Source organism: Lampetra fluviatilis, chromosome 34 (assembly GCF_964198595.1).
Source record: "Lampetra fluviatilis chromosome 34, kcLamFluv1.1, whole genome shotgun sequence".
In the NCBI taxonomy this organism is placed as follows: domain Eukaryota; kingdom Metazoa; phylum Chordata; class Hyperoartia; order Petromyzontiformes; family Petromyzontidae; genus Lampetra; species Lampetra fluviatilis.
Genome location: NC_136308.1, coordinates 8,263,755 through 8,289,549, shown reverse-complemented (window position 1 = coordinate 8,289,549; position 25,795 = coordinate 8,263,755). Strand labels below are relative to the sequence as shown.

The 25,795-nt window shown below is 42.1% G+C and overlaps 1 protein-coding gene across 2 annotated transcripts in view; it reads left to right on the top strand.

Moving 5' to 3' along the window:
• The window catches only part of LOC144944349 (contactin-4-like), a 111,697-nt gene that overhangs the window by 36,597 nt on the left and 49,305 nt on the right, over positions 1-25,795 (top strand). For both annotated transcript variants that reach the window (XM_078872448.1, XM_078872447.1), the window contains exons 5-11: positions 3,846-3,941; positions 6,484-6,687; positions 7,787-7,889; positions 9,256-9,437; positions 15,577-15,713; positions 20,676-20,808; positions 22,592-22,742. In XM_078872448.1, coding sequence (XP_078728574.1) covers positions 3,846-3,941; positions 6,484-6,687; positions 7,787-7,889; positions 9,256-9,437; positions 15,577-15,713; positions 20,676-20,808; positions 22,592-22,742 — 1,006 coding nt within the window. The remainder of the gene's footprint in view (positions 1-3,845; positions 3,942-6,483; positions 6,688-7,786; positions 7,890-9,255; positions 9,438-15,576; positions 15,714-20,675; positions 20,809-22,591; positions 22,743-25,795) is intronic.

The window sequence follows — 25,795 nt, the reverse complement described above, 5'->3', positions numbered from 1 at the left end:
AAAACAAGCAAACAAAAGTATTGTTACATTTTTTTGGCACGTTTCTGGTAGGAAAGCAGATAGTGAGATGTGTTTTCACTTAATTACCAATTTACCTTACATTATTTATCACAGTGATAAGGTATTGCATTTCAAACGGTACAAAGCACTAAATATAGTTTTGTGTTCGTCCGCAATATGAGGCCCTGTGGCTGTAGCCCATGAATCCCCTTCTCGCAGTCCTTTCAGTTGCCACGAAAAAAAAAAATCCATTCTTGAAATTGAATGACGACCACGAACTGTGACCGTTCATTGGCTCGCAAGGGAACGGGCCAAATCGTCGCTGTCCTAATACACAGGAGCCCAGGGGTTTCCCTTCTACGTGTGAGCAGGGTTGTCAGGATCATTTCGCGACGCCACTATATGTCATACGATATATAAGCCAAGCCAATCGTATTATGCGTTTTGTAAAACGCATTGTGTTGCATACCGTGGCTTGTCTTTTTTATATTGCGTTTCCTGACGAAAATTTTAAGTCATGAAAACAATACTAATCGTCCAGAATTATAATTCGTAAAAAAAATCGTACAAAATGTAACATGTGAAATCCAATTACAATTGTATGGGAAATGGTTATCACCGTAATCGCCGTAATCGTCAAATTTTAAATCTTATTGTGAAAAATGCTATCGTGGTGACCATAGTCCTCATACACGGGGGCCCAGGGTTGCTCTGGTTGTTGAGTATGTGAGGAAGCCGTTGACTCCCGGACATAGTCAAAGATCCCCCCTGTAGTCTGCACAGGCTGTTGGGGCAAGTGCTGTTAGTGAGCCGCAATGAACTCCCACGCACGCACATCCATAATTGGTATGCGGCGGTGGCCTCGTGCTGCTGCGATGGCTCCGTCACATCACCATCTGCTCCAGCAACGTCTCTTTGCACCGGGGGTTGATGTTACATCCCAGGCATCCTGTAATCCGCATGGTCATTGTACATTATTATTACCCAAGGGCCATGCGCTGTGACCTCTACTGCTGCCTGCTCACCCCCCTTCCCCCATCGCTTCATTTCTCACAACAGTAATGCTTAGCTCACTGGATTTGCAATCTGATTCGATCTTGCCGCTCGGCAGTTGAAACGATACGGCATGTTTCTAAAATACCCCTGCCACAGTCCACCCAGCAGTGGAAGTGGGCACAGTGCGTTGATTTGATTGGCAGGTCGTCTGTGAATCAACGTGCATTTAGAGTATTTGGCTGTGATACATTTCCAAGTGATGAGCCACTTCGTTGAGCCATCATTTGTGGCCAGGTCGCTTCTAAAAACGAGCTATAATAGCTCAGTGGGCCTTACCTCGTAAAATAAAATAGTTTACATCATGGAACCTCCTTTGCCAGTACTAAAATTTGTGAATAGGTTTTCCCCTTTTTTCTGCCAACAAAACAGGTGTTAAGTTGTTAAAACACAAAACTGAAACCTTTCACAAAGGCCTCATGTCTGCATTAACCACAATACTTGTGGTCAGAATGCAAACAAAAACATACTCTGATAATATATGCTTTCTTTCGAGCCTTGTCTAGAGGACGCCAAAAGGAAAAATTTGAGACAGATGCCATCCAGGCATCCACCCAACGTCCCTCCTTTTGGAAGAGGTACATAGATGACACGTTCGTCATCTGGCCACATGGCCTACCAGCTCTGGACCAATTTTTCAACCACATCAATTTCATACACCCAGCCATCAAATTAACCATGGAGGTGGAAAAGGATGGCAAGTTACCATTCTTGTATGTTTTAATCGAAAAGAGACCAGATGGTTCATTGGGACACTGTTTACAGGAAAGCCACCCATACGGATGCCTACCTAAAACCTGACTCCCACCACCATCCAGCCCAGAAGAATTCCCTCATTAAAACTCTATACCATATAGCTTGATGTATTTTGAACCATAACCACAAAGCCAGTGAACTGAAACACGTACACCAAGCCCTCAAGAAGAATGGATATTCAGATTACACATTCCGTAAAGCTATCACCCCAACTGTTGGGAAATAACTATCTGAGGAACCAATCAAAACAAAAACTTGCCATACATAGCAGGGGTCACCAAAAATATTTCCAAAATCATGAGCAAACACAAGATCCAGGTTCGATTCAACACAGTACATAAAATTCGTGATTTGATCCCATCTGTAAAGGATGTGATCCCTGACATGCAATACCCCGGTGTCTACAAACTAAAGCTGTGTCTGCAGCAGCTGTTACATTGGGGAAACTAAGCGACATGTCTCGGACCGTGTTCGTGAACATGAGGCAGATCTGAAACATGGCAGGACCAATAGCTCAGCTGTGGCTGATCATTGTTTTAATGCTGTGGGCACACACAAAATAGATTTTTCCAAGACGAAGGTACTCTGCCAACTCACTGGCTATCAGCAAAGTTTCGTTAATGAAGCCATCCAGATAAATAAACACAGACACCATTTCAACCGAGAAGATGAGTACAAACTGAGCAATCATTGGAAGGACGTTATTAACCAGGTTAAGTCATAACTGTCTGTGATGTTTAGTAGTTATTTTCGACTCTCTGGTGTTACATGAACAGGTTAAATGTCTCACTAACACAGCCACCGTTGCTCGTTTTCCTTGATGTGTCGGTGGCTCTGCGATCTTACATTGACATGCTAATCTCTCACAATACAATGGCCACCTCTGCAGTTCGTCGTCGGGGAGGTAGCTCAGCTCTCCCATCTTACATTGACATGCAAATGTCATCACTAGCCCCACCCACTTCGCTTATGACCTTTGGGCTACACCCATCTCAAACCTATATACATCCTGCCTCAGCAGCTATCTCGCTACTTTTGACTTGATGACGATTGCTTGTGTTGCGATTGAAACTTCGTGATAATTTTATTATTTTTTCTATCTACGTGGCTTTTCTATCTACGTACCGAAAGACCCAAACAATATGAATTCCTGCAGTCACGAAAGCTTTAAGTCAACATCTTAACACCTGTTTTGTTGCCAGAATAAAGGGGAAAACCTATGTTGTGATTGTGAATAGTTAAACTCTATAGTGCTGGAAGTGTGGAGACTCCCACGTCTTCCAAGACATCGCGCTGACATGAAAGAGTAGGCCAAATACGCTAAAGGAGTAGGCTAAATATTCGATAAAGAGTCGCCTTCTGTGAATAGAGCTGCACATTTCCCTTGTACATTGAAGCCCCTTGAAACCAGACTAACGGGAAGTGGGGGAGAGCCTTTCTGATTTGTGGGAGATGTCAGGCAGTCTGCAAAAGATTTCAACTTTAGAAAATCGTATTATTTTTAATTACGCACACATTTATATTGGCGAATCTAAGACATTTTATTAGAACTCAATATCAATATAAACATGCAGGATTTTAAAATGTTACAATAAAAAAAAATCACCACCGTACAAGTGAAGCACAAAAGCTGAGCTTCACTGGATGCGAAAGGTTGAATTAATTTTACCAACGGGCTTGAGGCATTAATTTAGTTTATTTGTAAAGTAAACGTACAATAAGTGTGAAAGAAATGAGGGCGCAATAAGAAAGGATGTGGCATGCAAGGGAATGGATTCCTCAATTTCATACGACAGATATGAGTGCGTAGCATTACAATTGCTCTTTCACTTGCACACAATGTCTTCTACCGTACAAAGATTAATGAGCACGCATACAACATATTCCGGTCAAAGTTTTAGTTTTGTTTTATCTTTTCAATCGTTTTGATGCATCGATGCAGGGAAGTCCTTCTGGCTTAACCCAAAATTCTTGCTTCCTTCAGCATGGTTTGGAGAGGTATTCACTTTGTTCCTCACTTCTGTATTCCCTTGCAGACTTGGAAAGTTTCCGGAGCAAGCACCGGGGCACGGTGGCCGTGAGACAGGGCCAGGGAGTGGTGCTCATATGTGCTCCTCCACCCTATTCTGGCGGTAAATGAATGCTCTCTGCTTGCCACTTTCCACGCACTATCAACGCCGGAAAACCCGGAGGACGCATACAGCACCAAGCTTTGCCAAATGAGGGTCAAAGGCAAAGAGAGAGAGTCCATTATTTTTTAGTCAGCTTGAATTTATAGAGTATGTTTATTATCAGGTTTTATTTTGGCACAAGTAAAAATCCCACTGGGCAATAAATACTTCTTTTCGATGGGGAACTGGTTACAGAAATCTGGTTACAGCAAAAAGACACGAACAAAAGCATCAAAGTATAACTATACTTGGTCATGTTCTGATTGTTAAAGCCATGCATCAACATGGTTCGACAAGCAATACAAGTCGAATTTGACACATCACACATGTTTTGTTTTATAACTTAACGTCTGAGAAGCAGAGAGATCAATTGCACGTACAACTTGAAAGACAATCCGATGCCCAAAAGTTATTTAAAGTAGTAAAAAGGTGGTTACGATTTTTATTCCATACATCCCCGCAAGATTATTCCAGAGATCACGAACAGCCTCCCGGAAGGAACTCAAACCCAGTTTGTTTGTCATATATTGGGGGACTTCGAGCAGGAACAGAGAGTAGCTGCTAAGGATGCAGAAATTGGCCTGTGGGATTAAACGATCCGGAATATATTTAGCAGATTTTATTAAAACACTTGAAAGGGTAAAAATGGCTCGATGCTGCGCCCTGCGTCGATGACAGAGCACATGCTGCCCAATCTGGCACGAAGCACTGGAGACTGTCAAAAAACATAGAACACTTTGGCACGCTGTGCCCATCAGCCAGCAATGTTGCACGCTGTGGAAGTAAATCGAGCGAGACTCTTTATTTCAAATCAATATTTCACAATTTAAATATCTGGAAGGAAAACGTGCAGCTTCGGCTTCGTTTTAGGTGTAACCGCTTTCAGGAAAGTTACCCATATAATGCTGCTGTGAAATTTCGATTGAAAGCTTTCGTGACTGCAGGGATTCGTCTTCTTGGTTCTTTCGGTAAAGTCACGTAGAAGGGAAGTAATAAAATAATAAAAATAATAAAATAATAAAATAATTCTCACGACGTTTCGGCCACAACGCAAGCAGCCGTCCTCAGGTGAAGACCAGGTCAGACGCTGAATGAATTCATTTAGAATTTTTACCTACGTGACTTTACCGAAAAATCCTAAGAATATGAATCCTTGCAGTCACGAAAGCTCCAAATCTAGAATTAAGGGTACACCACAGTTAATCGATTGGCAGGGCAATTGTGGTGCGAACAAGCCTCTTCTGAGATGTCTGGCTCGCGTGGAAGAGTAGGCCCAATACCATCTACGGGGGCTTGCTAGATATCCCTATGGTGGAGGCCTTTTACCAGCAGTGGCGTGAACGAAGGATCGCAGGGCTGCACCTTTAAACATTTCATGAATTTACCTGTGCCTCCATAAAAGGCTTCTTGGTAATTGTGGAGCTAATACTAAGGGGAAGGATCAGCCTGCCTTGCTATAGCTTGAGCCATGTGGCCTCTTGTGTTCCAGCTCTTTGTTGCATATGGGCTTTATGGATAAAAATATAGATACACGCCTACATCGTCATGATTAAAGTTCATCTCTGCTGTTGGGGGATTAGAGGTGAAAGGGTTAAGAGGGAGGCTGCTGTTTTTGTGTGGCATATATCGACCTCGTATCTGTTGCGTTTCTGAGATGCCAAGTAATTTGAGGCTTGCCCAGAGGTTTTAAATCCTGTAGGGATTTCATTTCCTTTGCGCTTGAACCCATCTGATGAATCATGCACGGTGGCGTCAATACTATCACGTAATGCCAGTGTATTCTCGATCAATATTGAGCAGAATGTGAAATTATTTGTGGCCGCGTCCGACTGAAAGCACCGTTTCGCTGCAGATGATAATTTAAAAAAATGACGATGATGAATTTCACGGCAGGATAATTCATTTACTAAAGCTCTGAGCTAATTTGCATCACAGCTCAGTAAGCAAATTACAATATGCATCAAATTACATCTCGATTGTTTATTTGGACAAATGCACCAGCACATCCTGATTGCACATAAGCGTTATTCAACAAGTTATGAAATTTATTATTTCATTGTCTTTCTTACATTTGTATTATTTAACAACGAAAATAATGCGTGTTATTTGAAGTAAGGTTTCATATGAATTTCATTTTTTACGTTAAATTGTTAACTTTGCGACACATGTTTTCGTTCAACTTTCCAGGGGATATAAAATCGTGAAATCAGTTGGACGACAATTGCAAACACAAGTGATACCTATGGCACCTCCGATTAGCACGGTTGGCTACGTACGGCGTGAAAGAAGTTCAACATACATACAATGTAAACGTTGCATTTGTTCTAACCAAATATTCAGTGCCCCTCTAACCCCAAACTCCAACCTTCTAGAGAAGCAAGGAGGGCGGCTGGGAGAGGGGGGGCAGGGAAATATTTTCTGGAGCTCAGCCCTAGGCAGTGTGCGCTGTGTGAAAGGTCGAAAGGTCAGCGTGGGGCTGACCTCTTTTGCTCTTCTTTCACAGAGCTGACGTTTGTCTGGCTCTTCAACGAGATGTACGACTACATGCGTTCGGACGGGCGGCGCTTCGTGTCGCAAGTGACTGGAAACCTCTACATCGCCAAGGTGGAGGCGACCGACGTGGGGAGCTACACTTGTATGGTCCACAACACGGTGACCAACACTCGCGTGGCCAGCCCTCCGACTCCTCTCCTCATCAAGTCTGGAAGTGAGAGAGGAGGAAAAACGTCCCTCTGTTGTTGGCAGTTTTTTTGTTGTTGCATGGCAGCAGCGAGCAGGCAATACCAGGCTCACACATCATCACCTCCACACCTCCACCTCCCCCACCCCAACCGCCCCTATTTTAAGTGGTTCATTTAATTTAAAATAACTGGCTACCTCCAGCCCATGAGTGGCTGTTTGTGCACGGGCTGGCCTGCTGGAATGTTCCACGTCATGTCGCGGGGATGACACCTCGGCTTGAGCCACCGTGGGTGTTGGCTCTTGTAATCTTTGTATCACCTTGGACTGTGGCGGCGCGTGTATATTGCAGGGGGAGGCAGGGTAGGGTTTGACGTCCACTTTAATTGGCATTAGGACACACGTTGGGATCGAAGGCCACTTGGCTGAGGAACGTCATCCCCGTGACGGCCTTGCCAACGCACTGCTCAGCATGCTGAGGTTGCACTTACCATATGTCTGTGAATATGTTAGCGACGGCAGGACATAAACTGGTCACTTCGCTGCGACGGTGCCCACTGAGCCGTGAATGATTTTCCCCCGAGTCAAAACATCTCTGAAATAAAAAATAATAGGCAATATCTCGCCCTAACATGAAATCCGCAATACTCCACAAGTTTGCTGGATATAAGCACACCTCTTGAAAGTCAGGGTAGCTGTGCTTATATCAGAACTGTGCTCAAATAATGAAAAAAATAAGAATGGGAAATGGCAAAAGGCCCCATACATATGTGCTTAAATAAGGTGAGCTCATATCCAACGTCAACTGTAATTGCAATTTATTGTACATTTTTCACTTCGCTGTTGTATGAAGGCCTTTTTACACCTGTGGTGTCAGCTTCGTCATCGGGGTTGTTTTGACGATGCTTGGTATGGGAGGGAGCACCAGTTAAGATTTCACTCACTGCCACGGGTGCGGAGTTAACTGAGGCCAGAAATAAAACATACGTTGCAGGCTTCATGTCATGGTGCGCCTGCCACTGCACCATCATTCCTCTCCACTCCATAACAAAAAAAATCAATAGGTTATTTTATATATATATTTTAAAGCTGCCTGGTTCATAGGTTTTGTTTGAATTATCTTGCAGGAAGCATGGGGGAGTACGAACCGAGAATCGAAGTGGGCTTTTCACCAAAGACTCACACCCTGCTGGGTCACACTGTCAGGCTGGAATGTTTTGCTCTCGGAAAGTAAGTCCAATTAATTATTGAAACATTTCACCTACAGCTTTGGCGGTGGTAGTGGTAACCATTACGTTCCCAAAAAGCCACGATGACTGCAAATAGTGACAGACGATACAGAGGTGTAATGGTACACCGTGAATTGCCAACCACTGTCAACTTGAATGTAGTCATCTGCAAGTAATGGATTTGTCTTTCTGGTTAAAAAAAAAATGTTCCAAGGTGACTATGCCTACGCATCAATGCAGCTGCTGTTTCCATTCTCACTCTCAAACACCCACCGGCTTCGATAGCGCATTCGCACATTTGCAGTCATTGATTTTCCCGACATAATGAGGTGGACAGCCAGGAGTGAGGGAGCGTGACGAGATCAGGCGTGTCACCCAGACCGTGTCACAAACACAGACCACGTGCAAGAGTGTGACGCTTGTTACGCAGTGGTTCCACAGACACCCTTGCCGAATGTGGACCTTTCAGCTGCATTGTAAATCGGAAAGCGCACCTTAATATTCGACGTAAAACAATCAAAGCCTTGCGCTCGTGTTTTGCTCTCAACTCTACAGTGCACCACTTTATAGAATTAAGCTTTCGTAACCGCAACGTATCGGTGAACGCAAGCACATTAGATACGTAGTAAAACAATTTCATTATTCGTTATTTTCCTTTTTTTTTACATAGGTGAGTTCCATTAAGCCGCACGCAGCACATGTACAATGAGTCACTCCTTCTCGCTGGAGGATGAAAAGCGGAATTCTCTTCGGTACTTGCACCACGACACTGCCACGTTGATGGCTTACTCTTGCAGATAGCACGGGGGATACGTTGAGGTCCCGTAGAGAGTGTCACAACAGTGGGCTCCAATCTTCCTCTGAGTATGACGCCCCTGTTGACAGCGCACCTGGCGACACGTGAGTGAAGCCAACGTGGGACATTAAAGCAACACTCCTATGCCTCAGAGCTTCACAGGCGCGTGAGACGGATCGGCCACTCACCCCAACCCAGCCACTGGCTATTTCTATGTATTAAGATCTAATTGCTTAAAACGCCTCCAAACCTAAGACCAGGCTTGTGCTTAGCATTCGCAATGATGGAGTTATTCTCTTGGCTGCGCAAGCGATGGCTGTTTGGAACATCGCAGTCGACATACATATGCCTTGCCGCGAGCTATTTACTGCTTGTTGCTGCTTGCAAAATGGTTATCAAATTAACCACCGCGCAAATATTTTTTTCATCAGGAAGGCTTTAGCACTGCCAATTAAGGAATTAGATTAAATGGACGCGGTATTGTTTGTTATATGAGGTGCAGGACATCGCGAAAGGAGAAGCAATATACAACTGACACTTGCATCAGAAACGTATCGATTTCCTTTCCCAGCCCCGTGCCCGTAATATCGTGGAGGAAAATAGACGGACAACTACCAAGTAAAGCATATCTGATGGAAGCGAATGCAGTTTTGGAGATACCCAATTTCCAGCACGAAGACGGTGGCAATTATGAGTGCAATGCAGAAAACGTGGCCGGAAAGAACTCTGCTCAAGGGAAAATAACAGTGTACGGTAAGATGCGTCATCCACCTTCACAGAACCAACACGGACATCGATCTTTGTTCAATCGTTTTTTTTTCATAAAAAAAATCATGCAAACATTCTGAGAAATATCTGTGAGATGAAGCAGCTCCTTTTTACATGTGCCCTGGAGCGATCAGTGGGGGTTACATTTTAAATTGCATTTTATCTTATGTTTTATCTTACGTTTTATCTCACGTTTTGCGAGCATGGTATTTCCAGTCGATTGGTCAGTGCACTTTAGTGAATCGGGGGATGAGGGGGTGAGCGAATAGAACCCGGTTTTGAAATCACTCACCAACTGATGTTAACCGTGGCTGGAAATGAAGCTGCACTTGTTCGATTCATAGCACAGCACGCTATCCCCTGTACTCATGCTCCGCCATGTAAGCTTCATGTTCACGGTCAAATGCCTCCAATGGCTGAACACTATACTTTCCCAAAAATGCATTGCTGTCCCAGTCGTTATATGCGCGCTGTCGGTCTGATTCCTCGGCATTGTTTGGGTTTGGTTTCAACCGAACACACCTCTCCCAACCAACACATGGTGGATACACGTGGCTCACATGAATGCCTCCACTCAGCTGTGCGCGGTGAATGAATGCCACTGTCTTGGAACCACCACTTCATTGAGCGCGCCCTCGTGACAAGCGGCGCAGTTACGTTTTTTCAAAAGTGCCGACCGGGCTCTGGCATCATCGATCAGTGCCGATCGTGTGCAGTTGCCAAGCACATCTCAGCGTCCAGACCCGCGGTTCTTCCGTGATCAATGCTCACAATGATCGGGCTCCGTTTGTGCATTAAAGGTGCATTTCTCCATCGCTTGCGGAATCCTCAAGTCGCCATCAGAGTGTGCACAGCACAGCTATCATCAAAAGTGGGGTGGAAGTGGCACTCTGACAACAACATCGCTCCAATGAATCTTAATTTGGAGCTTTCGTGACTGCAGGAATTACTCTTTGGTTCTTTCGGTAAAGTCACGTATAAAGAATTTTTTTTTTAATAGCATACGACGTTTCGATTGCAACACAAGCAATCATCATCAGGTATAAATGAAATAGCAACAAAAATCTAACCAGAAAACTATAGACAGACATATAAGCATTACATTACATTTCGATATTTTGCTAGGTTATTTAATTTAGTGTGTCTTTCTCCCGCTCTCCTAATTTTCAAGCTTGCGTACTTTACCACGCGTCGTGCCACTCATTGACATGCTAATTTTTTCTCTAACCCCCTCCCTCTCTCCGCCCCCGCCCCCTCTCTCTATTTAAGGCCTCGTCACAGAGACGTTCTCTCTCTCTGTGTGCCTGTGTGTGTTCTCTCTCTATGTATCTTGGTGATATCTGTCTGCTTATATGTCTGTCTATAGTTTTCTGGTTAGATTTTTGTTGCTATTTCATTCATACCTGATGACGATTGCTTGTGTTGCAATCGAAACGTCGTGTGCTATTATTTAATTTATTATTTTATCTTTATCCGTGACTTTACCAAAAGAGCCAAAGAGTAATCGCTCCAAAGGCCATGGCACGCACGAAGCCCACACCTTAACCCTACGGAGCCATTACGGGATATGTTTGATCAGTTCGGTGCCACAACGTATCATGCAAACAATATTAAACCAGGTGCGTTGTGTTTTATTCCACGTAACGTGAATACGTCCATATGTGCTGTTACGTGCAATTACAGACGTCGCTGGTTCGATTGCCCAGCAGCAGTTGAAACAATGGGGCGAATTTCGTCTATGCATCCGCGTCTCTCTGTCCAGTTTCATGAATTGCAGGGCTGCACCGTTACCTTTGACACATGCGAAAGGAAGTGACGCGGCAGTGATTTGTGCACTGCGCTATGAACCTGGTAATATGAGTTTGATTCCTGGGAACGCCTAATATCAGAGGCGAGCGTTATCTGAATCAAGTCTGAGCCACCCTTTCACTGACACGCATTAACCAGCATGATGAAGTATAGTCAAACAACCCCTGTGACAGCTACGGCTTGGGGAGGAGGCCTTCATCCATCAATGCATTGACAAAGGGCTGTAAACTGTTCATTAATTAAACATCATCTGTAGAATATTTTCGACATCAAAATACATAACTGTTGGGCCACTAAAAGTCCAACTCTCCACTCACTGCTTGAATTCGCCTTCATGAAATTGAGTATGAATAATTGTGGTCTTGTGTTTTGTTATCGGTTATGACAACAGGATTTAGGTTGCTTCTTTTATATTTTAAGCTATGATAAAGTTAACATTTAGCTTAAGCTGTTAAGTAAAACAAGTTTTACCTGTTGTTTTAATCGTACAGTTGAAGTCATGTAATTGTTTTCTACTCAGTTGTCAATTTTTTTTTTATCACCAATGGGGCTAATGTTTAATTTCATTCAAAAAACTCAAATTTTCAATACGCCTTTGTAAAATGTAACATATATTATGATGTATTATAATTAAAAGTGAAAGAAAGAGGCAGAAGATTGTGTGCTGAGCCCAGAGGCCTAATCCCATTTCCTATCAGACTAAAACCTACCGCAAACATTTTTTTTTGATTTGTGGAGCCAAGTGAAACGTTTAATGTGCTGGCAAATGAACTGTTACATTAATCACATCTTCCACGCATAAGTAGGGAGAATGCAACATGTGCACATGAGAATGTGATATTAATCAAACCGCGGATGGCGGCTGCTGTTAAATTAAGATGTACATTATGTTTCATGCACTGGCAAGCCAATGTGAAAATTGCGAAATCAGATGCACGGAAGAGTTACCGATCCGTGCCTCTTAAAGAATAATTAAAATATCTAATTAGCATTCGGTGACCTGCTAACACAATTATACAGTCTTGATTTGAAGTGTTCGTGACTGCAGGAATCCACACTCTTTGTTTCTTGCGGTAAAGTCACGTGGGTAGAAAAAAAAGAAATCACTATTTATTTTATTTTTCGACCTAAGTGACTTTACCGAAATAACCAAAGAGTACAATTATACAGCTTTTACATTATTCCACATACATGCTTTGTAGGCTTTTGTTCAAGGTTACACAGACACGTGAAATTAATCAATTTATAAGGTACAATTACAACACATATCTTAGTTTAACTCTATAATGTAACTGCTCGTATTATGGTGAGCAGATTCATGGTTTAGTTTATTAATGTCACGTGGTCAAACAGCCTGTAGCTTTAGCATTGTTCCTCGTTTCCAGGTTATATATTTTCTCTCTGAAGTATTAAATTATTGTCACGTAACAAATCGACAATATTGCACGAACATGAATGCATGCTCAATAATAAATTCCCTGTAGTGCAAGTCGGCTAGGGAAGATTAATTTTAGACTAATAATAGTCCAATTGAAAATTCACTTACAGAAACATGAAACGGATATAGAGTGACTATTCATATGTAAGCAGACATGGCTTTATGTCAAACGGAATTGCAAGCTTAGTTGTCATAAATTGTTGACAGTTCAGCATCAAATTGTGATTTGGTTTGTATAGTATTGAAGGATTTGATAATAGGTTTTCCCCTATTTTCTGGCAACAAAACAGGTGTTAAGATGTTAAAACACCAAACTGAAACCTTTTACAAGGAATCATGTCTGCATTAACCACAATACTTGTGGTCAGAATGCAAACAAAAAACATACTCTGATAATATATACTCTAATATTTAAGGATAGTTGAAGCGATGGAATTCCAGGTGTTTGAGGCAGTAGCAGAAAATGAGTGACAACCATCCGAGTTCATTTTTTCTTCTTCTTGGTACAATGCACTTTAGTCTTGTGGGGCATCTAAAATGTTGACGGTTGTGGTCCTGAATAAACACAGTGGACAGGTCAGAAACCGAGTTGTGTGTTTGTGCATTAAAGATGAGCATGGCCCAACGAGTTTCCCTCCGAGTTGAAAGAGGGCGATCACTGATCTTGAAGTAAAGATCACAATCATTGAGTGGAGTTTTTAGTTAGTATGATAAAGCACAAGGCCGAATCAACGATAAGATTCGGCAAATCCAAAGTGGTTTAAAGGTTGATTGGAATTTGAGGTCAGCATAATCCATGATAGGCATATACTGTATATAGTCGCTATCAGTTGCCCGTAGAGTAGATGAGAAATAGGATTTGTTTTTATACAAAGCCCCAATCTTAATTATTCAATCACTAGTCACGGTCAACATCGGGGATGATATTATGATCCAGCCATGGCCCTCTTTTATTTTGGCTGAGCTTCAAATGAGTATTGTGCGCCGTGTGTAAACACCGCCACTGGGGCGGACAGATTTTTGCCGGGCCTGGTGGTGACCAACACCACACACCTTGATAATGGATAATTGTTTTTTTACCCTTTATCTGGCAACCAAACTGACACCTTTTTTTACGAGGAGTCATGTTTGCATAGACCACAATACCGGCAGTCATAATGCAAACAAAAAACATAACTCTGATAATGTATGCACTGTCCTTGAAGTTGTTTGGTCCATATCCGAGACAGCTTTCCTTAGAGTCTAGTCTCACATGGTGTTGGACCAGATGACGCCAAAAGGCGTGCCACGTGCCGGCATCCATAGCTGCTCGCTAACGGCATTTGCCTCGATGCCCTGTGTAGACCTGTGTAGGCCCACGTTGAGGATTTTCGTCGTTGGATGTGTTTATGTCAGAGTCTAAACGCACAACGATATTGGGTGTGGTGACTCACATTTGTAATCCATAACATTAGAGGCATCACGAGTTGGTACATCACATGCAGTTGTGAAACTCCCACACCTATTCAGATACAAGGTGACCAATAGGTTTCAGTAAAATTGGTAGATTCAATGCATCTGTGTGGAGCTTTCATAGTTATTCTTTCATTTATGTGTGTTTTCTCGGATTTCCACTCACAGGCCAAGCACACATTAATGGATTTGGTCAAACATCCTAATGCAGGATCCTTAAAAAAAGTCTTGATACCGAGTGATGCTTCTTTGTAGATGTGTCTTAAACGAGACCATGTATTTGGCGGTAGGTTTGCGACTGTAGTTAAAGAGTGAAGATTTAATGTGGTCTCAGTACAGTATAAATCCCAGTATTGCATCAGCAGCTCTTGTAAAAATTCCATTTGATTCAAGAAGAAAATAATGCTGAAATGTAGCATAGTAAGTTGGGACAGAAATTATGATGACAAAACAGCTAAGGGGAAGGTTGTAGTACAATAAAACACTACAGTAAAGGACCATTGATCAAGAACATCCAGATATACTGCATGAGAGACTCGGTATAAATATTCAGTGAGGATGACAAGATAGTATGAGAAAGGCCTTTGTAAGTCAACTCTGCTTAATGAAAGTTACATGAATAAATGCATTAAGTTGCCAATGCATATATTTATCAAGCAGTTCACAATACACCTAATTAAAATCAATAAAAATGTCATTTAAAATATCTCAATTAATATTCTTGGTTCTTTCGGTAAAGTCACGTATAAGGGAAACAATAAAATAAAAAAAAAACAATTAAATTATCACGACGTTTCAACTGCAACATAAGCAATCATCATCAGGTGTGAAATCCACAGCAAGAAAGATTGAAAAAAGTGGCGTTTTTTTTTCTTAACGTCAGCACCACGGAGAGCGATTTTTTTTAGAACCAAGAATATGAATCCCTGCAGTCACGAAAGCTTTAAATCAAAATTTATCTCAATTAAGTTTTGTAATAGTTAAAATCGTCTTTACTCTTTGCATGCATAGCGCTCAAATAAATCAAATTATTTTTCTGTCATTGTTTGCTGTACTCGCTTGGATGTCAGCTGCTCCAGTGCTGAGTGGTTGACGTTGCCCCACATGATCCATGCTTTGACGCATTGTGTTTTCTTTCCATGGTGCTTTCGTACCTATTATAAGGTGTTCATTTTATGAATTTGAAGATGTTTGTGTGGACGTCAAAATGTTTCGCGTTTTGAGATGTAATTTGCTTAAATGACGCGAAATTAAGCAAATTATTACTTAATAAAAAAAAAAATCCACTTTTGCCTCGCGTTTGGAACACAGTGAAGGGCATATGGTTAATGAGTCGAAATTACTCTTTCTCAAGATGGTTAAAGAAAATGTACACAAGTAAAATTCTTTAAAAAATGCACGCGTGATATCCCCCCCCCCCCCCAGCTCCCCCCCACTGGATCCAGCCAATCAGCAACGTGGAACAGGGCATTGGAGACAAGCTGTCCTGGGACTGCAAGGCAGGAGGGAAGCCCCCTCCTACTTACCGCTGGCTTAGGAATGGAGCGCCCCTGCCATCAGAGGTACCTTGAACACTCTTGCCTCCTTCATTTTCTCGTGACTTCTGACCCCATCTAGTCTTGGGGATCCTTGAGATCCATCTCACTATCCTCATTTCTGTGGTCCACATCTATTCCTGTAGGCGAATTTAAGCAGTGAGTGGAGGGTTGGACTTTTAGATCAGTGCCAATGTAGCTAAACAGTTATGTATTTTGATGTCAAACATATTCTACAGATGATGTTTAATTATATGAACAGTTTACAGCCCTTTGTCAATGCATTGATGGATGAAGGCCTCCTCCCCAAGCCGTAGCTGTCACAGGAGTTGTTTGACTATACTTCATCATGCTGGTTAATGCGTGTTAGTGAAAGGGTGGCTCAGACTTGATTCAAATAACACTCGCCTCTGATGTTAGGCGTTCCCAGGAACCAAACTCATTACCAGCTTTATTCCAGTGTTGTTTATGGCTTTGTATAACAACCGATGTCTTGGACTGATCGCCAAAGCACAGCCTTGGCGGAAGCTGATTTAATGTATTCAATGCCTCCGCTGCATTGCACAGAGGTTCACGATGGTTCAATAATGTCATCCGTGTTCTGGTCAGGATTTCCACAGTTGCAATACACCAGGGATTCTTTCACGTTACGCTTGAGTAGCTGCACGCCTGTTGAACTTCTTTCGCATCGTACGTAGCCAACCATGCTAATTGGAGGCGTGGTGGAAGGGCAACAGGCCAAACACAAAAAAACAGGTGGTCACATCCAACATGGGCGCGATATGGGCTATGTGGTTCAGTCTGCGCCCACTGATCTAACCCAGCGGGTTCGATGGTCGGGTCCGTGTGGAGACACTTTGTTGGGGGCATCTCCGTTTCTTCATTGTCGTCGCCATCATCGATCTTTAGCTTTGAAACTCAGAACACTTAGGGGCCTTGGTCGTATTCGAGACGGTTTTCACGATGATCTAAGTTGGTAGATTTCGTGGGTCTTCATGGAACGGTCAGTTTGGCTTCACTTGAATGCAATGATACTGTATCCAATTTTAGTATTTGGTTTGTCCATTTCAGCTTTTAATGGAGCTAAAGAAAGGTTTGTCTTGTTTTGTTATTAGAGCAAAATCTTTGCACAATATTCCGTCGTTTTAAAAAAGCAAATGCATTTTTTTACGTGAAGGAGGAAGCAGGCGTGTTGTGTGCTTGTTAATTGTCTTACTTGTCTTCCCCATAACAACAATACTATTTCTGGTGCCTTCTGTATTATTTAGTTTCGTGTCAAACTCTAACAAATATGCAATCGAGTGGGTCTCTGTTTCGATTTAATGCTTTCGTGACTGCAGGGATTAATCTTCTTGGTTCTTTCGGTAAAGTCACGTAGAAGGGAAGTAATAAAATAATAAAAATAAAACATAATAAAATAATTCTCACGACGTTTCGGCCACAACACAAGTAGCAGTCCTCAGGTGAAGACCAGGTCTGTCGGGGAGACAGCGTCTTCACCTGAAGACGGCTGCTTGCGTTGTGGCCGAAACGTCGTGAGAATTATTTTATTATGTTTTATTTTTATTATTTTATTACTTCCCTTCTACGTGACTTTACCGAAAGAACCAAGAAGAGGTCTCTGTTTATAAACATCTGACAGTTCGCCAGCATTGGTTTTCGCAAGCCTGAATCTGCTGGTCCAGAGTTTGCTTTTATTGAACCAGTTCCTGCTGAAAAACATTCACTCCCAACACAACGCCATCTGACCGATGGAATAGGTAAAATAAAACACGAACTAACATTTTATTTACGTTGAGCAAGGAGGCGAATTATTTTATTAATTCCGTCGTGGAAGGCCACTTTTTATTAAACGTGTTGTTTTTACTCATGCCTCCTTGCATGTCGAATATCTCTGCTGTATACTTGTAGGATCGTGCGAGGTGAGCGATCTTTCTACGCGCGCACACACACACGCGCGCGCGTGACTTGGAAAAAAAAACTAAGTTTGCACGTGCAATTAGTGGAGTCGCCTGACATTGACTAAAGTTTTGCCGAACGTCGTCGTGACCTTTACCTCTGAATGCCAAGCCCCAGCGGAGTGAGAAATGTACTTAAAATGCTTAGCCTGGCTTCCTGAGCTGCGTGATGGGGGGGGTGGGGGTATAAGGATGGGTGGCCAAGAAGCAATAGGGAGGAGGAGGGGATGCGTTGAGGAGAGGAGGGACACGTTTCTGAATGTACACGGTGGTATATCCTGCGGTTACTGTGCCTGAATCTGAGCTTCGCCTTTAGCATCACATATCAAGATTATCTTTTTTAATTAAATACTACTTTCTCCCCCTGCTCTGCAAATGAGAGTACTGTTCATATTCTTAGGTTTTTTTTGGTAAAGTCACGTAGGTACATTTTTTTTTATTAATAAAAGTAAAATAAAAAATAAAATTTTAATCACGACGTTTCGGAGGCAACACAAGCTTCTGTCTTCAGGTGGAACCGTCACTTGATACAGCTATCGTGCTGTGACGGTTCCACCTGAAGACGGAAGCTTGTGTTGCCTCTGAGACGTCGTGATTTTTATTTTATCTTTTATTTTACTTTTATTAATTTAAACTTTTTTACCTACGTGACTTTACCGACAAAACCTAAGAATATGAATCCTTGCAGTCACGAAAGCTTCAAATCTAGAAGAGTACTGTTCGTTGCATAACAGTGAATCCAATACATTATATTATTTTCAGAGCTTGACTTTAGCCGAATTAGTTGCACAACCAAATTTAATTACGTTGTTTTTTTATTTGTGTGTGTTGTTGTGCTGAGAAGGCTGAGACCATTAACTCAACTACGCTTGAACACCCTGTTTAATCACAGATAAATATATGTGAGTCTATGGGTGTCTACGTGAGTCTGTGAGTCTCTATGTGAGTCCATGGGTCTCCCTTATAAGTCATTGGTGTAGAGCTGAGATCGTGAACACCACTACGCTTTGGAACCATTTTTATTCACAAATAAGTTCACGTGACTTAACACGTAGGCTTTCGCGACCAATATTAGTCATAATATAGGTTTTTGGGTCAGATCGCGTTATTAATAAATGTGTCGTAACCCTCCACCACCCGACACGGCCAAACAGTAAAAAATGCCCGATGAAGCTGATTGTAACTATCAGCGAAACGTCGTACTACTCAAATTTAAAAATGCTGTTGAATCTCTCTTCAGCACACTTGTGGGCTAAAGAAGTGAATTATTTTGCCCTTTGAAAAAGTGACACATTTTTTACTGATTGGCTGTGTCGGGTGGTGGAGGGTTACGACACATTTATAAATAACGCGATCTGAGCCAAAAACCTATATTATGAAGTTCACGTGAGCCTGTGATTCCCTATGCGAGTTTATTGGTCTTTTTGTTAGTCATTGGGGACCGGGCTAAGATAATCAATGCCACTATACTTGATAACCATGTTTAATCACGGACATCTGAAATCCGAATTAGAACCCAGGAACTAATCCAGCTGCAGTGCTCTGTCCTCTGAGCCACCCGGTCTCATAACGTAACAAGATCCTTGTGTGTTTGTTTCATGATGGAAATGAGAAAAGGATGGCCTTGTTCCAACCGGTTCAGGGTGGTTGCATTGTGTCCTATGTGTTGGTATGCCTCTGGTGTGGAACCGCCAGTGGATTATGCACTTTTGTATTTGTTTAGAAGTCCATATCTTGACTTAAAGCTTTCATGGCTGCAGGAATTCATATTATTTGGGTCTTTCGGTAAAGCCAGGTAGATAGAAAAATAAAAAAATAAAATTATCACGACGTTTCGATCGCAACACAAGCAATCGCCATCAGTTGAATAAATATAGCGGGAGAGCTGCTGAGGTAGGAAAAAATCATATACAAAAAATTCCTGCCTCAGCAGTTCTTTCGCTATTTTTTTTCACCTGATGACGATTGCTCGTGTTGCGATCGAAACGTCGTGATTTTTTTTATCTTATCTATGTGGCTTTACCGAAAGACCCAAAAAACAAGTCTATATCTGTAGTTTTCTCATACATTTTGAGATGATTACATCACATCCCCGTTTACAATAGAACACATCAGAGGTATAATTTACATTCATTGTCAAATACGTACTATTTGGCACCTATGCTTTTGTACACGTATATGCTTAGCCTCAATAAAATATTACGAGAGACTTATGTGCTTAGGTGAATCCAGAGGTTTGTTTTTGTTGTTATTACAGAAAGCCTCGCTTGGCTTTAATTGGGAAGCCGTGCTATCATCTCCCGGGTTCTGTAATGCCTTGATCTCTAATACACACACACACACCATTTTCTATGGAGAGTCTAAGCTAAGCGCAAAACTAGATTTATTGCCTGGGATTTGGCGCTCTTTCTTGGCTGGTGATAGCAATTTCTGAATCTGCTTGGCATAAAACAAAAATGGGGGGGGGGGGGGAGTTATTTATTTATTAGTTGCGACTGTGGGAGTTGGAGGGGCGAGGTTGGAAAGAATAAATGCTCGTTTTGTTGATGTGTCTGAACTTACGAAGCCAAACACGAGGATGTGGTGGTCAGCTGTTTTGTCAATCTGTTTCTACAGGCAGAGCTGCGCTTGTGGTGGCATCATGCCCATTATTATTGTTATTAGCAGTGACGATGATGTATGCCCTTTGTAAAAAACGAAACACTGCCTATTGTTATTATAATGGTAATAACCATCCATTGTGCTTTTTGTTGAATTGTAATTTTTGCCAAAGGAATGAAAACTTACATGCAAATGCTGAAATGTTAATTAACGTGCCCTTATATCCTGAGCACAACAGGAAACCTAATCCGTCTTTGTTTCACAGTTCCCGGGATTTAGATGCGTAATGTCATGGCTTTAATGAATTCAAATGCAATTTTACACACGTGAAGCACTTTTAATTATTGCTCCAGTCTTAATACTTAATACAGCCGTGCGTTGATGACGTGCCCTGTTTGGTGCTCTCGCATGTCACCCTTTTGATCTACAGAGCAGATTCAGCGTGATGGCAAACGGAGAGCTGATACTGCAAGAGCTTCAGCCGTGGGACAGGGGCATGTATCAATGCCTGGCCGAGAATAAACACGGCAGGATTTATTCACACGGAGAACTCAGAGTAAAAGGTTAGAACTTAACATTTTTCCTTGCATATATATTTCTTCCTGTCCCTTTCTAAGAAATTAAATTCATAAAAATAGCGTCCGAAGAGAAAAAAAACCCACCCACTCTGTTCAAACTTGACACAATTCTAATATAACACGTTGAGGACAGAAAATGATTGCCGCAACACATGCATCAGCTTGAGTCTTGTATTCATTTGTCCACTCTCTGTGTGGCGTGGGTAGATTTGATCGTATCAGGTCTACTTATATTTCTAATATTAATGCTTTTTAATACCACAAAAGGGACAAGGGGTAATTCCGGTGAAATGCAACATCTTTGGTTCTACGAAAAAATGTCTCAACTCCATATATCACTGGCAAAGCGAATGCATTTCTTGCTGGCATTGAAAATATATGCATTGCGCAACATCAATTCACACGCTCGGAGTACAGCAGTGATGACGTGCACTTTACACACTGCACACAAGACGCTGCCCCGGAGTTATGGTTGACACACTGAAGTTGCAATCCATGGTGTAATGGTTAACACACTGAAGTTGCAATCCATGGTGTAATAGTTGACACACTGGAGTTGCAATCCATGGTGTAATGGTTGACACACTGGAGTTGCAATCCATGGTGTAATAGTTGACACACTGGAGTTGCAATCCATGGTGTAATGGTTGACACACTGGAGTTGCAATCCATGGTGTGATGGTTGACACACTGGAGTTGCAATCCATGGTGTAATGGTTGACACACTGGAGTTGCAATCCATGGTGTAATAGTTGACACACTGGAGTTGCAATCCATGGTGTAATAGTTGACACACTGGAGTTGCAATCCATGGTGTAATGGTTGACACACTGGAGTTACAATCCATGGTGTAATGGTTGACACACTGGAGTTGCAATCCATGGTGTAATGGTTAACACACTGAAGTTGCAATCCATGGTGTAATAGTTGACACACTGGAGTTGCAATCCATGGTGTAATAGTTGACACACTGGAGTTGCAATCCATGGTGTAATAGTTGACACACTGGAGTTGCAATCCATGGTGTAATGGTTGACACACTGGAGTTGCAATCCATGGTGTAATAGTTGACACACTGGAGTTGCAATTCATGGTGTAATGGTTGACACACTGGAGTTGCAATCCATGGTGTAATGGTTGACACACTGGAGTTGCAATCCATGGTGTAATGGTTGACACACTGGAGTTGCAATCCATGGTGTAATAGTTGACACACTGGAGTTGCAATTTATGGTGTAATGGTTGACACACTGGAGTTGCAATCCATGGTGTAATGGTTGACACACTGGAGTTGCAATTCATGGTGTAATAGTTGACAAACTGGAGTTGCAATCCACGGTGTAACAGTTGAGACATTGGACTTACAATCTAGGATGAACTGGTTTGCGCAAACTTGCAATCTGGAGGCCGCCGTTTCAATTCGATCCCCGTTCACTGAGCGCTATAAATGGTTTAACCACGGTTAGTCAATGGCAGGCCATGTGTGGTAGAGTGGATTGTGAGCACTCCCCACTTCTTCCAAGACGTCTGACCAGCGTAGAAAAGAAGGCCAATTGCCTTCTTGAAATGTTCTCGAGACCTCCCTCTATCGGAGGCTATTTTCACATGCAGTGACATAAATAAAGCACTTTCAGGGCCGCACCTTCACCTTTTTACAGTGTGTGTAGATATATGTTTTCCAATTGGATATGCAGAAGGCAATTTAACAAATCAGTTGTGGACACATGTGTGTGTATATATATACATGTTTGTTTTTGCCTGTGTGAAGCCTCAGCGCCTGATTTTCGAAGCAACCCCATGAAGAGGGTGACTCCAGCTGCAAGAGGGGGCCAGGCTGTCATCAAATGTGAGCCGAAGGCCTGGCCCAGGCCCTCGTTTACATGGACCAAGGGGAACGCAATGGTCATTGACAATGAGCGGTAAGCCTTTGCCCTGTCCACAAGAATCCAGTGTTTGTCCTACATTCTAGATTTGAAGCTTTCGTGACTGCAAGGATTCATATTCTTGGGTTTTTTCGGTAAAGTCACGTGGGTAAAAAATGTAAATAACATTTTTTTATTTATTTTTTATTTTTTACCTACGTGCCTTTACCGAAAAAACCCAAGAATATTTGTCCTACACATTCAACAAAAAAGCACAACGCACTGCCTACTAATAATTGGGCAACGTGTACGTATGTATCTATGTATGTATGCATGTTGAACTTTTTTCACACCCTACGTAGCCAACCGTGCTAATCGGAGGTATAAACACAAATGTGGCAGCGAGAGCTTTGCATGGGGCACAAGTCAGGCATAGCAAACAGCATTAGTATGCAATCATTTCATTTAAGCCTACCGATCATTCCACTAGCTCTCAGGTCCACAGCACATATCCATAACTGGTGTTGTGTGGACCTGTGGGTGACGTGCATTTTATCACTGATTTTCACTTCGTGGATTTCTTATCATCGAATGCATGATGGCGTGTATGGCTGAGCTGCGTGAGGCTTAGCTTTGTTTGACTCTTATAGAAAGCAATAAAATGAGGGAAAACATCCCATATACCGCGTTGGAAAAACAATCAGCATATTCGTTAATATCACTGTGGCTTTAACATATTTTATAATAGGTGACGTTTCAGCCAATGGCTCGTCTTTATAGCACATAGAGAAGCCAGATGGATAGAGTGGATAAGAGATGGAGACAGCACACTATGCAACATTGGGCCTTATAAGAATTCAATTATGAGACATTTTCAACTATTAAAATGTTTCCCGCTAACAAATACGTACTTGAGCACCTCTGCCAATGTATTATCGACGAACATTTCCATATATTTTTGCAGTTTAAGTTGCACATTGAAATGGCCCGGTATTGCCTTTGCTGTGTTTGCACGTGAAACTGTGCTAGGGCTAGGCACGTTGTGGCTTCCAGTGTTTGATATTTGACATCCAGTCTTCTTCTAGCACCTACAAGTGTTCCCTCTATCACCCTATTTGCAGATGGTCACCATTCATCCTGATCAAATGTCAGAAGATACAGTATTGCAGCTTACTCTATTTGACCTCACTTTGTAGCTTTGAATTTGTGTCTGTTTCTACTTTTTCTCGGACTTCCTTGTTCATTGCACACTCTTTAAATTACAGTTTAAGATTCCTCCACGAGATATGTATTTCATTTGTTACGCTAGTGCTGATAGCATTGCAGTTTATACGATTGGACAAAAAAAGTTAACAAAAATAAAATTTTTAGTTTTTCTGATGTATTTACTAAATGGACACAATATGACGTGCGAGCCGTGTTTTTTTGCGTAGCGCAATCATAATTGTTTTTGCTTCCTTTTGCGGGATGGGCATATTTTTCTACACGTATTTCCACAGACAGCAACATTAGCATGCTACCAACTTGTAAAGCAGAGCCGTGTTTCTTCGCCTCTGCCTGTTCTTCCATTAATTTGTCTGAGCTGACAGTAGGACTCGATAGCTTCGGGAGAGTCCATTTGTATTCTCACTTCAAGTCAATTAATATGTTCAAAGACTGAAGCAAAGGCATGCTGTGTAAGGGGGCCATGCTGAACAGATTATCTCCACTGCAGATCCTAATGACAAAACATTTAGTGCGGCTAAATTGAACGAGGTAAGAGGTCTGTTGATTGTGCTTGCCTGACGAAAGTTATCCTACTGATGACAATTGCAGGATAGCATTACATGTTGATGACTTTGCCAAATGAAATTATTCATTCGAAGAGTAAATAAATATACAACGTCGCTGTGTGTGTATATATAGATACATTATCACAATGTAATGTCTAGGTACAAGCGACTGAAATGTGATTTTCCTGGTTTTGTTATGATATGTTCTCTAAATATTGGGGTTCTTCACGTGTTTATTACACACACACGTATGACAAGTGTGTATTACACACACACGTATGACGCGTGTTTATTACACACACACACACACACGCATGCCAGTAGCGTGGCCTGGGTACAGCATGTATTGGGAGGCAGAAGATCGCAAGCTTTCTTTTAAATAATTTGGCCAGTGAAAGATATTTCCTTCTATTCTAGCATAACAGTGTTATCATTATTATAGTTGCTGTATTTCAACTGGCGTTTATTGTCACCCTGCCCCCATTAACACGTGTGTATACATATTCATAAGCGCCACACAGAGCGTTGTTGTGCACAGTCCGCTCCAAATTCATTCATCGGAGTTTATTGCGATTAAACAAAAGTCACCATAGCGAATGCATTCCATCCACTTGCTGTTCACATACAAAGAGAAAACATTTCCATTTTCCATTACAGGCGTGATATTCAGATGCTAATTAGGAACAGTGTACAAGACACATCCATTTTATCTGTTGCCAATTTTTCCTTTTCGCCGACGGTGCTTCATTAACTTTGTATGAATGCTGTTCAGCCATCTGCTATGGGTTACCATGATAAAGATATAATAATCCGACTGCTTGTGTATGATAGCGAGTGCATGTTGCTGGCTAAGTCACGTTGATGGACTGTCATTGCAATTCAGTGGGTGTTCAGGCATGGCTCTGCATCGTAAGTGAGTTGGTGCAGCTGAGCCGACAGTGCTGCTGAAACGAATAACAGCAAGTCGCCCACCCCCCTTCCCTCCACCCCAAACAAAAAAAAATTGGGCTTGACATTGAGGAGAAATATCAGACTTCTCCGTGAAGACATATGTCCAGCACTTTGGCATTCATATGGATTCGTCGGTGCTTGGCTTCATTGCCATTTTGAATCAGTGGTCCACTTACCGCTCCATTTGGCCGGAAGATATTTTGATTGCTGCCCATTGGTTGAGATGCACTTGAGATTATTTCAAAAGAATTGACCTTGGCTCAAAGCGTTATTTGCATAACAACTGCGTGATTCCCCACCCCGTGCTCTCATTCAATATTTATGCAATGATGTTTTTTTTTTCTCCCCTCTCCAGCCAAACGTTGATTTTCTGCTGACCTGTTCGTT